This window comes from Durio zibethinus, chromosome 17 (genome assembly GCF_047325235.1).
Source record: "Durio zibethinus cultivar Kanyao isolate XHJ-2024 chromosome 17, ASM4732523v1, whole genome shotgun sequence".
Lineage (NCBI taxonomy): Eukaryota > Viridiplantae > Streptophyta > Magnoliopsida > Malvales > Malvaceae > Durio > Durio zibethinus.
Window position 1 is genome coordinate 5,660,178 of NC_143178.1, and position 12,145 is coordinate 5,672,322.

Here is a 12,145-nt window from a genome sequence, read left to right on the forward strand (position 1 = left end):
TAGGTTTAGACTGAAATTTATTGTTGTTAAGGTTTGCTAGGTTAGGTTGCTTTAATACTTATGTCACAGCTCATGTTTGGTGATATTGAAAATGTAATATTCTTTACATGAACATTATCATGACCATGAGATTGGTTTGTACCATAGTTATTGTGTGTATATGATTATCTAAAAAAATATTTGTTATTGACATTTATCATATTTTATTATGTTAAGATTTATGGTATGAAAAATTTGAAATTTGTTGAATCTCATATAAGTATAAAGTATTTGTATTAGTAGATACTCTTTGTGGTAAGTTAGTTTTTAATTTTAAAATTTCTTATTGTCATATTTGAATTGACATGCCATAATAAAATCATTATTAATTGTTGAAGCAATTATTGGTAATATGACATTCTAAGTATTTTTGTTGATTAATAGCATGATTATAGAACATGACAAAAAATTTTAAGGTGTTTAAAATGGTACTGGGCATTTTAAATATTTACTTTTAGTGATCCGTAAAGGTTTATTTAAATTAGTACCTTGCCTTGAGTGATTACATATATAAATGGACATAACAAAATTAGTAAAATTTTTAAAATAAATATAAAATTTTTTATATTGTTAGGGGATTGTTTTTAGGTTACTACATGTGTTACCTGCCCAAAGAAGGTGCTTGAATGTTTTTATTTTAGAAATAATTATGAATCATTTTGTGAAGTGAAAAGATACATAGATCTAAACAATTTATCTACCCAAAAGGGATAAATATTCAAAAGTCTTTGTATTCACAATTATTTTTAGTTGAAAACATATAAGGTATAACGTTTTTTTTTTCTAAATGAGTTTGCCCAAGATAAAATTTTTATAAAGCGCTTTAATTATTAATGATAAGACTAGAAAGTTATTAACTTGATTAAAGTTTTTTTCGTTTGGATCATTGATTGACCTTTGTTCACAATTTCAGTTTGTTAGGGTAATTGTCATCATAATTAGTTAATGTTTGCCATGAGTAAAAGTTTTTGGATGTTTTATACTATATAATAAATGCATAAATTGTTAATCATTTTAATTTATCATATATGAGAATATAAATTTGTTGCATAGTACCTTATGATAGCTAATATGGTTTTCTTCCATACAAAAATGTTTTAGACATGTTATAATATCTTAATTTGTTTTAAGTAAAATTGAAAGTTGTTGAAATATAATTTTATTTTGACAAATATTTAGTTTGGTTATTTAACTTTAAATTAAAATATTAGTTTGATTATCTTAGCTAATATTATTAATCTAAAAATAATCGATTTTAAAGGTCATATTATTATCATTTGTTGACAATGCATTTTAAAAAAAAATTAATTTTTTTATGAACTCACATTTAAAGGAAAAAATATTATTTTACACTTATCACATGTATTAGAGTTTCACGAAATGAATTTTATACAAATAAATAAACTATTTGTTTTATTTTATTGGTTCAATTCATTTTTTGATAATCTTCCTTGAATTTTGTTTTGATTTACATTATGTATTTTTTCGAACTAATTTTTAAAGGAAGTGAAAATCAACAGGAGTTTTTTTGCATATGTTGTTTTAAAAATTGATAAAATGATCTTATTAGATAAAATTATTAAGATGTTGTCTCAAGAGCTAAATTATTTTTAAAATTATAGCCACATCAAAATAAAATTAATCAGTTTGGAATCTTATTTTTTAAATTATATTTTCTTAAAATCAAATAACTTAATTAATATTACTCAAGTGAGAATATTTGAATTTTTTATAATATAGGCTATTATTAATAAATAATTTTATAATTTAAATAAAATAAATTAATAAATTTAGTTTTAATATGAGACATGAACGAAAACTTAAATAATTATAATCATTTATATGTGAGTTTTACGTATTTTATTAGATTAATGTAGTTTAACAGTTAAGTAGACTTTTAACTTGTAAACTTTTGATGAAAGTTTTTTAGAATTATAATAAAATTGGTTAAGATCCTTTTTTTCCCTCTAAGTAATCCATATCTACACATGGAAACCATCGTTTAGAAAAAAAGGAAGAAAAAAACTTAATCTTTGCTATAAAATTACAGGTACTACTGTTTATCAACTGTAGTTGCATGAACAAATATGTTAATTAATTAGTTTGATCTTAAAATTGAATGCTAACACCTGGAGCTCCAAATACTGGTTTGTCCACTTGCAGGCCTTTGTTTGGGTCTTTTCGCCTTCCGGGGTTAAATCTCTCCCTCTCTCCATCCTTTCTAATTCTGATTTCTCCGACACGATAAACTTCCACTCTCTCTCTCTCTCTCCCTCCTGGTTCAGACGACCCGGAAAAGGCTTTCTTTCTCTGAAACGTTAATTTCTCGTCTCTTTATTTATTATTTCTCTCCCACTGCTTCACTGCTCGATAATATACGCTGGTTCCCTTTTTTTTTTTTTTTTTAATAATGGGTTTCGCAATTGCAAGTGCATATAATAGCAGGGGTTTTATTCGCGATTCGTTGAAGCACTGAACACCTTTTTTTTTCCTGGTATATTCTTCTTTTCTCTTTGCACAACTTTTTATTTTCTTTTTAATTTTAAATAAATGCATCAGAAGGAAAAAAAAAAAGTTCAATCGTTACCGTTTTGATAACCAATTCAATGGAAAGTGGATCCCAAGTTTGGTTCATGCCATCATGTTTATCGCAGTTATTTTAGTTTTCCTGTTTGTTTAATTTGCTTTTTGCTTCTTTTTTGTTTTTTTTCTCAGTTTGAGATCAAGGACGAGCTGTGGAGTGAAGAACTATATAAGCGAAGATGTTTGGTGCAACTAACCGTCTGGTAGAAAATTTACTGGAAATTTTATTTTAATTCAATTCGTTGAGCTGATGTTTCCATGAATGTATGATTGCTTCTGTTCTTTATTAAAACTGGAAGCGTGTGTCTAGTGACTTTTATGTTCTTCTACTCCTGCTTTTGGCAGTTCATCATCATCTTTTGGTGGTAAGTGTTTTTATGTATGTTTTCTCTTTTCTGTTATTATCATTCAGTTCTCCTTCATTTCATATTATTTCTGTTCTATTTAAAGATATTAGAGAATATGATTTTAATGTCTTTTTGTCTTTTGATATTTTGTGATGCTTTATTCCTAGTGTTCTAATACCACATGTGTAGATCTTTGAGTTGTTACGCTTACGAGTATACATACATACATACATACATACATATTGATATTACCATTAGTTGCAGTTTTAATTTTGTGGAAATGGAAGAATTTAGTGTTTCATTAGTAAGAAACTAACTTGTTTGTTTCATTATTCATTCTTGAATGGGAGCCATCTTTTTCATAAGGAGCAATTGTTATTTCTCATGTACATTTAATTTGCTAAGTTTGGTAATCTACTTTAAATTTTATGCATGTGTTGACTTTTTAGTCATTAGCTCTTGTGTAACTTGGTTTCCTTTCCTCGGTATTAAACTGATAACTTTCTTTTTGGATAGGGTCTTCTGTTTTTGGTCAGAAGCCTGCATTTGGCTTTGGGTCTACTCCTACTCAATCAAGTCTTTTTGGAAGCACAATGCAGCAATCATAGCCTGCATTTGGTACTGGTATATTTGGTTCCTCTGCTCCTTTTGGTTCAACTCAGTCTGTATTTGGTTCCAGTACCCCTGCCTTCGGTGCCACGAGCATGCCTGCTTTTGGTGCCACAAGCACCCCTCCCTTTGGTTCAACTGGAAGTCCAGCATTTGGGAGCACTGGAACTGCATTTAGTGTCTCTAATTCCCCAGTCTTTGGAACAGGAGGCATGATGCAGCAATCACAGCCTGCATTTGGTAGTGGTATATTTGGTTCCTCTGCTTCTTTTGGTTCAACTCAGTCTGCATTTGGTTCCAGTACCCCTGCCTTTGGTGCCACAAGCACCCCTGCTTTCGGTGCCACAAGTACCCCTGCCTTCGGTGCCACGAGCATGCCTGCTTTCGGTGCCACGAGCACCCCTCCCTTTGGTTTAACTGGAAGTCCAGCATTTGGGAGCACTGGAACTGCATTTGGTGTCTCTAATTCCCCAGTCTTTGGAACAGGAGGCACGATGCAGCAATCACAGCCTGCATCTGGTAGTGGTATATTTGGTTCCTCTGCTTCTTTTGGTTCAACTCAGTCTGCATTTGGTTCCAGTACCCCTGCCTTTGGTGCCACAAGCACCCCTGCTTTCGGTGCCACAAGTACCCCTGCCTTCGGTGCCACGAGCACCCCTGCCTTTGGTTCAACTGGATGTCCAGCATTTGGGAGCACTGGAACTGCATTTGGTGTGTCTAATTCCCCAGTCTTTGGAACAGGAGGCACATTTGGAGCATCGAGCATACCTGCTTTTGGCACTTCCAGCACTTCTGCTTTTGGAGCTTCAAGTTCTGTTTATTGGGGTTCAAGCACTCCTGCTTTTGGAGCATCTTCTACTCCTTCATTCAGCTTTGGGTCTAGCCCAGCTTTTGGCCAGTCAACACCAGCATTTGGTAGTAGTCCTTTTGGAACCACTACATTTGGAGCCCAGAGTTGTCCTTTTGGTGAGTAATCAAGTCTCCATGATTAATTATAAACTTTGAAATTACTTAATACAGTTTGGGAAAAAATATATATTTTCATAAGCTTCCACCTTTTGAGTACTAGGAAGTTCATATCTATATCTATATCTATATATATATATATATATATATATATAATTAAATTCTTTTGAGTTCTCATGTAGGAACTCAATCTTCTGCACCGGCATTTGGAAGCACCAGCTTTGGCCAGTCACCATTTGGGGGTCAACGTGGGGGAAGTAGAGTAGCTCCTTACACACCTACAGCTGAAGCAGATAGTGGGAGTAGTACACAGCCAGCTGGAAAGTTGGAGTCAATATCAGCGATGCCTGTTTGTAAAGATAAAAGTCATGAGGAGCTGAGATGGGAGGATTATCAGTTAGGAGATAAAGGTGCCTTCGTAAAATATTGCAAAACCCTGAAAGTTAATCATTCTTCTTTTCTGTGCTTGACTTTGACTACCTTGCTGTATTAATTTGAAATTTCAGGTGGACCACAGCCAGCTGCTCAGCCTTCTGGAGGGATTGGCTTTGGTGTGTCAGCTGCACCCACAAGTCCTTTTGGCTCTTCTTCAACATTTGGTCAAACATCTGTAAATCCTTTCTCCGGCACTAGTACCAATCCATTTAGTCCAAAGCCTCCATCCTTTAATAGTACAGGTCTCACATCCTCGACTGTTACATCAAATCCTTTTCAATCGACATGTAGTCCTTTTGGAACCACTACATTTGGAGCCCAGAGTTGTCCTTTTGGTGAGTAATCAAGTCTCCACGATTAATTATAAACTTTGAAATTACTTAATACAGTTTGGGAGAAAATATATATTTTCATAGGCTTCCACCTTTTGAGTACTAGGAAGTTCATATCTATATATAATTAAATTCTTTTGAGTTCTCATGTAGGAACTCAATCTTCTGCACCGGCATATGGAAGCACCAGCTTTGGCCAGTCACCATTTGGGTGTCAACGTGGGGGAAGTAGAGTAGCTCCTTACACACCTACAACTGAAGCAGATAGTGGGAGTAGTACACAGCCAGCTGGAAAGTTGGAGTCAATATCAGCGATGCCTGTTTATAAAGATAAAAGTCATGAGGAGCTGAGATGGGAGGATTATCGGTTAGGAGATAAAGGTACCTTCGTAAAATATTGCAAAACCCTGAAAGTTAATCATTCTTCTTTTCTGTGCTTGACTTTGACTACCTTGCTGTATTAATTTGAAATTTCAGGTGGACCACAGCCAGCTGCTCAGCCTTCTGGAGGGATTGGCTTTGGTGTGTCAGCTGCACCCACAAGTCCTTTTGGCTCTTCTTCAACATTTGGTCAAACATCTGTAAATCCTTTCTTCGGCACTAGTACGAGTCCATTTAGTCCAAAGCCTCCATCCTTTAATAGTATAGGTCTCACATCCTTGATTGCTACATCAAATCCTTTTCAATCAACATGTAGTCCTTTTGGAGCCACTACATTTGGAGCCCAGAGTTGTCCTTTTGGTGAGTAATCAAGTCTCCACGATTAATAATAAACTTTGAAATTACTTAATACAGTTTGGGAGAAAATATATATTTTCGTAGGCTTCCACCTTTTGAGTACTAGGAAGTTCATATCTACATCTATATATATATATATATATGTGTGTGTGTGTGTATATATATATATAATTAAATTCTTTTGAGTTCTCATGTAGGAACTCAATCTTCTGCACCGGCATATGGAAGCACCAGCTTTGGCCAGTCACCATTTGGGTGTCAACGTGGGGGAAGTAGAGTAGCTCCTTACACACCTACAGCTGAAGCAGATAGTGGGAGTAGTACACAGCCAGCTGGAAAGTTGGAGTCAATATCAGCGATGCCTGTCTATAAAGATAAAAGTCATGAGCAGCTGAGATGGGAGGATTATCAGTTAGGAGATAAAGGTACCTTCGTAAAATATTGCAAAACCCTGAAAGTTAATCATTCTTCTTTTCTGTGCTTGACTTTGACTACCTTGCTGTATTAATTTGAAATTTCAGGTGGACCACAGCCAGCTGCTCAGCCTTCTGGAGGGATTGGCTTTGGTGTGTCAGCTGCACCCACAAATCCTTTTGGCTCTTCTTCAACATTTGGTCAAACATCTGTAAATCCTTTCTTCGGCACTAGTACCAATCCATTTAGTCCAAAGCCTCCATCCTTTAATAGTACAGGTCTCACATCCTCGACTGCTACATCAAATCCTTTTCAATCAACATCATCAAGCCTTTTTGGCCCAACTTCGTCAACAACAACTTCAATATTTAGTTCATCTTCAACTCCTACATTTGGAACTGGTTCATCATTCTTTAATTTGTCTGTCACTCTTTCTTTTTCAACTTCACCATCCATTTTTGGTACAACTCCTACATTTGGAACTGGTTCATCACTTTTTAGTTCGTCTATCACTCCATTTTCATCTTCACCATCCATTTTTTATGCTGGTGTAGCTCCGGCAACAACTCCTGCATTTGCTACTGGTTTAAATTTTAGCAGCAGTCAGACATCCCCTCTGTTCACTTCTACTGCTGCAATTGGGCAGACAGGCAATGCTTTTGGGCAGGTGACCTCTACCTTTGGACAGAATACTGGTAACTTTGGTCAAACAAGCATTTTCAACACACCTTCCACTGGGTTTAGTGGGAATATGTTTTCAAGCTCTCTATCATTGGCTTCTTCTAGCAACCCAGCTGGGTTCGGCCCAACAACTGTAAGCAATGCATGAAATCTTTACAATCATACGGCTTTTTCATCATATTTATGATCCTTTGCTCATGTCATTTGATTATAGAATGAAGCTACAATATTTGTTGCTTTAGTCTTTAACTTTGATCTAAGTATTCTGTTTCTGTACATTTTCATCATGCTTTTCGAGTGATGCAGAATTATTTGCATTTCTTCTTTTATTGAATTGAGAATTCAAACTAATTATCCAATGTTGAGCCCTGTCGTGCATGATTGATTGGGAAGTGGACTAGATATCTGATTTAATTGCTGATAAGAGCCAGCTATTTGATTCTGTATTATATAATTAATAAAGATCCAAATAAGAATTTTTTATCTTGCCAGATTTGGAAGCCTATCTTTTTTGTTGAATGAAGAGTCATAATTGATATTTTTATGAGGATAGCTTCTGCATATCTCAATGTCAGGGTTAATGCGGAGTGATATTTTAATTTCATGTATACTTGTTGATTGAAATGCGTTTCAAATATTTTATGAAAAATATGCGTTGCTTTATGATTTTAGGAGTTCTGCTAGTTTTAATTTGCAATAATACTCTCTAGGTTTGTGCATGAGTCTCATGTAAACACAAATGCTTTTCTTAACTGTTTCTGAGCCTTAAGCTCAGAGTTTGATCGACTGTTTGTGCAGCCCTCTTTTGCTTCACCTTTTCAGCCAGCTCAGAGCAGTGGTGCTTTCAGCTTTAGCAATTTTGGTCAGAATCAATCAGGTAGTAGAAGTTTTATTTTGAATATTATCATTGAATGTTTGAGCTTTCTATGATGATGCTGACTATAATGATGTTGCTGGGCTTTATAGGTGGTGGATCAAGCATTTTTGGTCAGAGTAATATTGGCCTGTCGTATGTGTAATATCCTTTGGATTTTAGTTTTGTTTTCACTGGCACTTGTACATATCCTTATACATGGCTAGAAGCTTCTGCATATCTGTTACTAATATAATTTTTTCTTGTACCTTTCTATATGTGCATGCAAAAGTATGCCAGAACAAGTTCTATCCATGGTTATCCAAATAGTTATATGATTATATTTTGGAGCTTAATCCTGCATGCTCTTCTGTTTGACAGGTCTTCTACACAGAGTGCTGCTGTAGTACAACCCGTGACTATCACAAACCCCTATGGAACACTCCCTGCAATGCCTCAAATGTCAATTGGTCGGGCTGGGACTTCAGCATCTGTTCAATATGGGATTTCAAGCATGCCTGTAACTTTCTGACCTTACTTTAGTTACTCTAAGGCTTTGAGTTTGATCTACTGTTTTATTTATTTGCTGTAGAGCGTTCTCTGTCTCTTCATGCTAGTATTGCCAATGATTTTGTTGTAAATTAAAATATAATAGTATTAATTGGTTGACTGGTAATGAATTTATCAGGTCGTGGACAAACCTGCTCCTGTTAGAATATCACCCTTATTGACTTCTCGATACCTTTCACAAAGGCGGATTAGGCTGCCTGCAAGGAAATATCATTCTAATAATGATAGTCTGAAGGTGGGGGTACTGCCTCTTGTTAAAGTAGTAACTCTAATCTTCTGATTTAAAATATTATTAAATTGCTTTCCATATGAGGTAACAGTTCTAACATGTGTTTGTTTCATTTGTTAATCGATATATGCAGGTTCCATTTTTCAGTGATGATGAAGAGACACCCAGCACACCTAAGGTTGATGCTGTTTTTATTCCTAGGGAAGACCCAAGTGCTCTGGTTATTCATCCCACAAAAAATTGGCCTTCAGGAGATTCTGCAGAGATGGCATCACCATTGAAGGATTCATCCACTCTAGTGCACGAGAATGGTACCGTAAGACTCTTTCGAGCTCATCTGCATTCCGTTGGTGGGACTAAGTGAATTAATTAGGATTTGAACAAAAGCTTATAGATAGGGGCGAAAGTTGATTGCTTTGAAGCATTTTAACTTTTTGCAGGCTTTGTTTCTTCTTTCCATGTGTTACCTACCACCATTTGACAATCTAATGTGTTCTGCGATTCAAAAAATGCTATTGATTCTAAGGCCCTTGCTAATAGCATTTAATCTTTGAGAAGTCGGTAGTGAGAGTATTTTTTTGTTATGCTATTGATTCTCTTTGTAGTCTGTTGTGTTTCTGTTCTCTCTGTTTCTCTCAAACATATGCACAAACACTTACATACAAAAACCCTTGGATTATAATCAAACTAATGAGCTAACCAATAAATACCAATTGGCCAAGGGAAAAGATGGTAATGCCTTCTATTGTTAGAAGTAATGTTTCTGGTGCCATTACAATATTCTTATTGCACTGAGAAAATGCTGTGATTTTGTTTTCAGATGTATGGATTATGTGAGTATTTTTTTTATGGTCTGATTACATTGATTTTTGACTTCTTGTGGCTGATTCTTTGGAGCATCCTTTTCATTTAGGCAAAATTTCTGGTGATGGCTCCAAAGCTGAAGAGAAAGATAGTAAGTAGTATCTTTTACATGAAATTATAATCAACTTTAATTTCCTGTTTTGCCATTTTATTAATTTTATGTCACAAAAATAGTTTCTTTGATTTAGTGTTTTATGATGTGAAAATTGCATGGGTCATAAAACATTTCCTCCCATCTCCAGTTCCATGGCTTGATTTAGGAACTATCTGTAGCTCCTGCAGTTTCTCCGTAGTCTGTTTTATAACTCTGTGCTAGACTTTCAGAAACAGAAACAGGGTAGCCTCTTGTCTATTCCTTTTCTTTGGAGTTTCTGATATTCATATGGGACAAGGCAAAGCATTAACGTAATCTTTTCGCCTTTCTGCAACGGTGATTCTATTTGTGATAAAGATCGGTAATAACTTTCAGATGAACTTAGGATCATTATAAAATGGCTTGCTGGCATTACTGGTACTGTTTAATTTCTTTTGATTGATATGATCATTGTAGAAAATCCAGTTGAATATGGCCTTGTGAAGGAGCCAAGTCATCCTGTCAGAGGTAACCAGAAAGCTAATGGAGTCCATGATGATCATTCTGTTCAAAAAGAGGACTCTTACATGAAGATCAGTGGCCACAGAGCTGTCGAGGATGCTATTGTCTATGAGCATGGGGCTGACATTGAGGCTCTAATGCCAAAGCTCCGGCGGTCTGACTACTATACAGAACCTCGAACCCAAGAACTGGCAGCCAAGGAAAGGGCTGAACCAGGGTACTGTCGCCATGTCAAGGACTTTGTGGTTGGGCGGCATGATTATGGAAGCGTCAAGTTCCTGGGTGAGACAGATGTGGGACATCTTGATCTGGAGTCACTTGTCCAGTTCAACAACCGTGAGGTGATTGTTTACATGGATGACAGCAAGAAACCTCCTGTTGGACAAGGTCTTAATAAACCTGCAGAGGTAACACTTCTCAATATCAAATGCTTTGATAAAAAGACCGGATGCCAGTACATGGAAGGGCCACAAGCCGAGATTTTTAAGAAAATTCTTAAGAGGAAGGCTGAGGACCAAGGAGCAGAGTTTCTGTCCTATGATCCCATCAAAGAAGAATGGAAGTTCAGGGTCAATCACTTCAGCATCTACAAATTGGAAGACGAAGAGAAAGATTACTCAGAAATGTGCTCTGTTCTCGATTGCTGATAAGATGGGGACACTGTTTGCTTCCTGCCAAGTTTTGGCTGGCCTTAATGTTTTGTCCCCATGAAGAGTTGATTTGAATTGTATAGAGATTGCCCAATTGTGGTATTGTTGTTGACTTTTGAGTTGTGTCATCGGAGTAACACATGAATTGTTGTCGTCTAGTAGTTTATTTATTTTCGTTCTTGCTGAGTATTGGTTTTGTTTTTGTATTTTTCTTTCTCTTTTCAACTCTTTCAACATGTTACTTCTGAATTGACATATCAGGGAAACTGCTGGTCAGGAGGGAGATCTGATGTTAGTGCTTTTTCACATGAAAATGTTTCCTCCGGCTTTGAATTTTGAATTGAAGTCTGTTATGTTCATGTTTCAATCATACATACATAGATATGTTTAGGAGGTGTTGCTATCTGTTTGTATAATTTTCTTCTTTCTTTTTTTGGACTGAATATGTATGTTCCTTCTCACTAGGAATATTGTTATCCAGTATCATTACCACTACTTATAGTTACTCTCAAAAATAACGAAAATATATAAAAAAAAAATCAATACTATCAAAACTAATGAAATATTAAACTGAAAACATCAGAATTTATTTATTTATTACGTTATATGGGCCAATCAAAGAGCTTTATTAAATTTAAAATGTTGGATCTTAAATAAAAACATTGTCGCAAGCCAGCCGCATTAACCTTAAAGAATTAGGTCTAAAATAAAAACACTGTAGCAAGCTAGCTGTGGACAATTCTTTCAGTGAGGGAAATTTAAAGTATCGGGTCAGCTGTATTAAATTTAAAGTATTGGGCCGTAAATAAAAACACTGTGCCACCTGTGGGCATTCTTTGGGACGGGGAAATTTAAAGTATTGGGTCAGCCGTAGGTAAATTTAAAGTATTGGGCATAAATAAAAACAAACCAGCTGTGGACGTTTTTGAGTTAGGGAAACGCATTGGATCATGTAACATTCATTCCGCACTAAAAAAGTCCTAAAATTATTATTATTTTTTTAAAAAAACTATTGTATATTTATTATACATAAATAAACCAACCTTCTTCTTTGATTTATATTTAAATAAGTTATTATTTCAAACAAAATATTAATTTATATTAAAAGTTTATTTAAGTATAAATTAAAAATTAAAAAATTATTAAAATACAAATTAAATGTTAAGTACTTATTTGAATACAAATTAAAAATTAAAAATTTATTTGTGTTCAAATTAAAGATAAATGTCATATTTAAAAA

The 12,145-nt window shown here is 34.9% G+C and overlaps 1 protein-coding gene across 13 annotated transcripts; it reads left to right on the top strand.

Moving 5' to 3' along the window:
• The first annotated feature begins 2,156 nt into the window (after positions 1 to 2,156).
• Positions 2,157 to 11,091, top strand: LOC111279602 (nuclear pore complex protein NUP98A-like). 13 transcript variants are annotated; one of them, XR_016329109.1, is made up of 17 exons: positions 2,164 to 2,533; positions 2,755 to 2,987; positions 3,486 to 4,544; positions 4,727 to 4,954; positions 5,051 to 5,314; positions 5,465 to 5,692; positions 5,789 to 6,052; positions 6,247 to 6,474; positions 6,571 to 7,277; positions 7,943 to 8,021; positions 8,111 to 8,159; positions 8,379 to 8,517; positions 8,686 to 8,802; positions 8,930 to 9,107; positions 9,710 to 9,751; positions 9,903 to 10,115; positions 10,211 to 11,091. XR_016329109.1 is itself a non-coding variant. In XM_089746258.1 (17 exons), the coding sequence occupies exons 3-17, from the start codon at positions 3,674 to 3,676 to the stop codon at positions 10,900 to 10,902; spliced, it is 3,993 nt and encodes a 1,330-aa protein (XP_089602384.1). In that variant the 5' UTR covers positions 2,213 to 2,533; positions 2,755 to 2,825; positions 3,486 to 3,673; the 3' UTR covers positions 10,903 to 11,091. The 13 variants fall into 13 exon arrangements, 12 of the variants coding, with proteins under 12 accessions (XP_089602381.1, XP_089602382.1, XP_022722299.2 ...); XM_089746258.1 differs by lacking the exon at positions 9,903 to 10,115 and having other exon boundaries at positions 2,213 to 2,533; positions 2,755 to 2,825; positions 6,571 to 6,924; positions 7,018 to 7,277; XM_089746255.1 differs by lacking the exon at positions 9,903 to 10,115 and having other exon boundaries at positions 2,157 to 2,533; positions 8,111 to 8,153.
• Positions 11,092 to 12,145: the final 1,054 nt, after the last annotated feature.

Excerpts from the sequence above, each read along its gene's own strand:
- LOC111279602 (XM_022866564.2), top strand. The coding sequence starts at position 3,674 with ATGCCTGCTTTTGGTGCCACAAGCACCCCTCCCTTTGGTTCAACTGGA. Across the intron at positions 6,475-6,570 it reads TTATCAGTTAGGAGATAAAG|GTGGACCACAGCCAGCTGCT; the intron begins GTACCTTCGTAA and ends TTGAAATTTCAG. Across the intron at positions 9,752-10,210 it reads CAAAGCTGAAGAGAAAGATA|AAAATCCAGTTGAATATGGC; the intron begins GTAAGTAGTATC and ends TGATCATTGTAG.